This window comes from Etheostoma spectabile, chromosome 5 (assembly GCF_008692095.1).
Source record: "Etheostoma spectabile isolate EspeVRDwgs_2016 chromosome 5, UIUC_Espe_1.0, whole genome shotgun sequence".
NCBI classification, from domain to species: Eukaryota; Metazoa; Chordata; class Actinopteri; order Perciformes; family Percidae; genus Etheostoma; species Etheostoma spectabile.
This window is the reverse complement of record NC_045737.1, coordinates 38,216,445-38,218,869: the sequence shown is the minus strand read 5'-3', so window position 1 is coordinate 38,218,869 and position 2,425 is coordinate 38,216,445. Positions and strand designations below refer to the sequence as shown.

General features: G+C 44.9%; 1 protein-coding gene across 1 annotated transcript in view; it reads left to right on the top strand.

The window, feature by feature from the left end:
- The window catches only part of LOC116689873 (protocadherin-16), a 44,414-nt gene that overhangs the window by 21,984 nt on the left and 20,005 nt on the right, over positions 1 to 2,425 (top strand). Inside the window, exon 19 of the mRNA XM_032516525.1 lies at positions 1,660 to 1,785. Within this exon, the coding sequence (XP_032372416.1) occupies positions 1,660 to 1,785 (126 nt within the window). The remainder of the gene's footprint in view (positions 1 to 1,659; positions 1,786 to 2,425) is intronic.

Genomic DNA, 2,425 nt, shown 5'->3' with positions numbered 1-2,425 from the left:
CAAGTTTCGTGCAGATCCATTGTACGGTCTAGGAGGAGTTCAAAAAAGTAGGTTTTTGATAAATTGCAATTTTTCACGCATAAAAGTCTAGGCGGAAGTGGGCGTGGCCTATATCACGAGATTGAGTAGGATCCAGGGAACGCGTGGATGTAAGGTTTTTAAATTTCCGATTTGGGAGTTATAGGGCTAAACGTGTTTTCTCTCTGCTATAGCGCCACCTAGTGGTAGAAGTGGGTCAATTTTTTTGGCTGAGGTCTTTGCGGACTTTTGGACCAGTCCTGAAAATGGCGCGTCGCCACCATGTACGGTTTAGGCTGCAGCACCACTTTTATGCGGAGAAGAAAAATAATGGAGGATAATGGAGGAAAATCCTTACGAAAACAATAGGGTTCCACAGCCCTGCTGTGTGAACCGCGTATCGCCTTGCGATTACCGCGGTGCACGCATCCTCGGGCTTGGACCCCTAATAACATAGATATTTTATATGGTTAGCACTGTGGCCTCCCAGCAAGAAGGTTCTGGGTTTGAATCCAGGTCGTTCCAGAGCTTTCTGTGAGGAGTTTGTATGTTCTCCCCATGTTTGTGTGGGGTTCCTCCGGGTGCTCCGGTTTCCTAAATTAAAAAAAAACATGTACTAGGTTCTGCATTTTGAACACAGGGATGCTCATGAGTGTACGTGGTCCCAGAGCACCCTAGGCCAAAGGTCAATGATCGATTGAGCTGTCAACTGATCAACATCTGGTGGTGAGTCGGGTCAGGGGGTGGGGGGTGGGGGGGAGGACTCTGGACAGACCTGGTGAGCCCAAACGGGTTGTACGGGTAAATTGGGGACGTCTGGAGGAGGCCCCTGTCCAACGGACTTTCAACTCACACCTCTGTCTCTTGACTGCAACGTTTTTTCATAAAAATCCAGTAATATTTGTATTTGTATCGGTTTGTTTATGTCACAGATTTAAAGATTTGGCAGATTTATATTGAAATAAAACAACAGATGAGGTGAACTTTAATGGCCCTATTAAAGTTTGGACCTTGGCCCCGCTGCTTTACAACCTTTGTAATGTGTCAAACTCTCTCATGTCTTTTCTACCGAGGCGGTTCTGGTGCTGGTTTGGCGTTGGTGCCAAATATCGAACCGGCTCTTTGCTTTTCCACACAAATAAACCTGGTTCTGGGCCAAGAACACAGGTTCCAACTCAGCACCAACTTAGCGCTGGTCTAGAGATAAGAACCAGTTACGTCAGGTGCTGGGGGGGGGCGGAGTTATCATGACATTTGAAAACAAAAACTTCTGGCGGCCATTTTGAAAACCACCGGTCGGCTGTTTACCATAGAGAGCTGTTAATGTTAGCTTTGGACATGGATGGGAAACCAGAACCACCGTGGTCTGGGGAGGAAACCAGAACCACCGTGGTCTGGGGAGGAAACCACCAGTCTGCTGGGTCTCAGGCTGGGGAAGATCCAGCTGGTTCTTAGAGAACTGGAGAGTAGAACCAGCACCGAACTGGCACCAGAACCAGAACCAGCACCTGGTTAGTCTTGGTGGAGAAAGACATATAAGTTGTTTCTCGGATCACGCGGTGTCTTACTTCTGATGAGGTCCTCCTTTTATAGCTCTGATGCTTAACTCTGACCAGGTTTTTAACATATCTTCTTCTGCAGGGCGGATTCTCCGCTGGTTACTTCCTCTACACCAGTGATACCTTTGACATCAACAAACAAGGAGTGGTCTCGCTGAGGAGGGACGTCACCTTGGACCGAGAGACAAAGGACAGATACATGTTACAGGTACAACATGGTCACATTTTTATCTCCTGGTCTATTCCTGATTCAAGAAAAACTTGAAATGCATCCAGTCCTCTCAGAGAAACACACAGCAGTATATTATATCAATAAATATATATGTATGTATATATATGTATGCATACAGCATATGTATGTGTAAAAATTGCATATTTTAGCCTTTACAATAATAGTTAATAGTTACTATTATCTGTCATATGTACAGCACTGTACATGTACATGCTCATGAGCATAGGAAACCTTGCTTAAGTTGATTAAAAAGATGAATACCAAAATTATCTTTTGGAAATTGATCTTAATGCCTTAATTAAGATGGACAATACAGCTGCAGTTTACCACAATCTTGTGACTAGTTGACTTTCTAAAGCAGGCGCAATCGCTTGTTTGCTAAGGGTTGGGGCGGGACTCCAACATTAACACACTGACAACATTGTATTCAGAACATAAAATAATTTTATAGCACTTTTTAACGTGTGATTGTGTAACGGTGTTCACGAAATACCAACCCTTTTGTGAACTTGTGAATTTCGGCAGTCGTCTTCTCTTGTTTTCATGGAGACAGACGCGGTGTGCACGGAGGGGAGGGGCTGTGTGTGTGTGTGTGTGTGTGTGTGTGTGTGTGTGT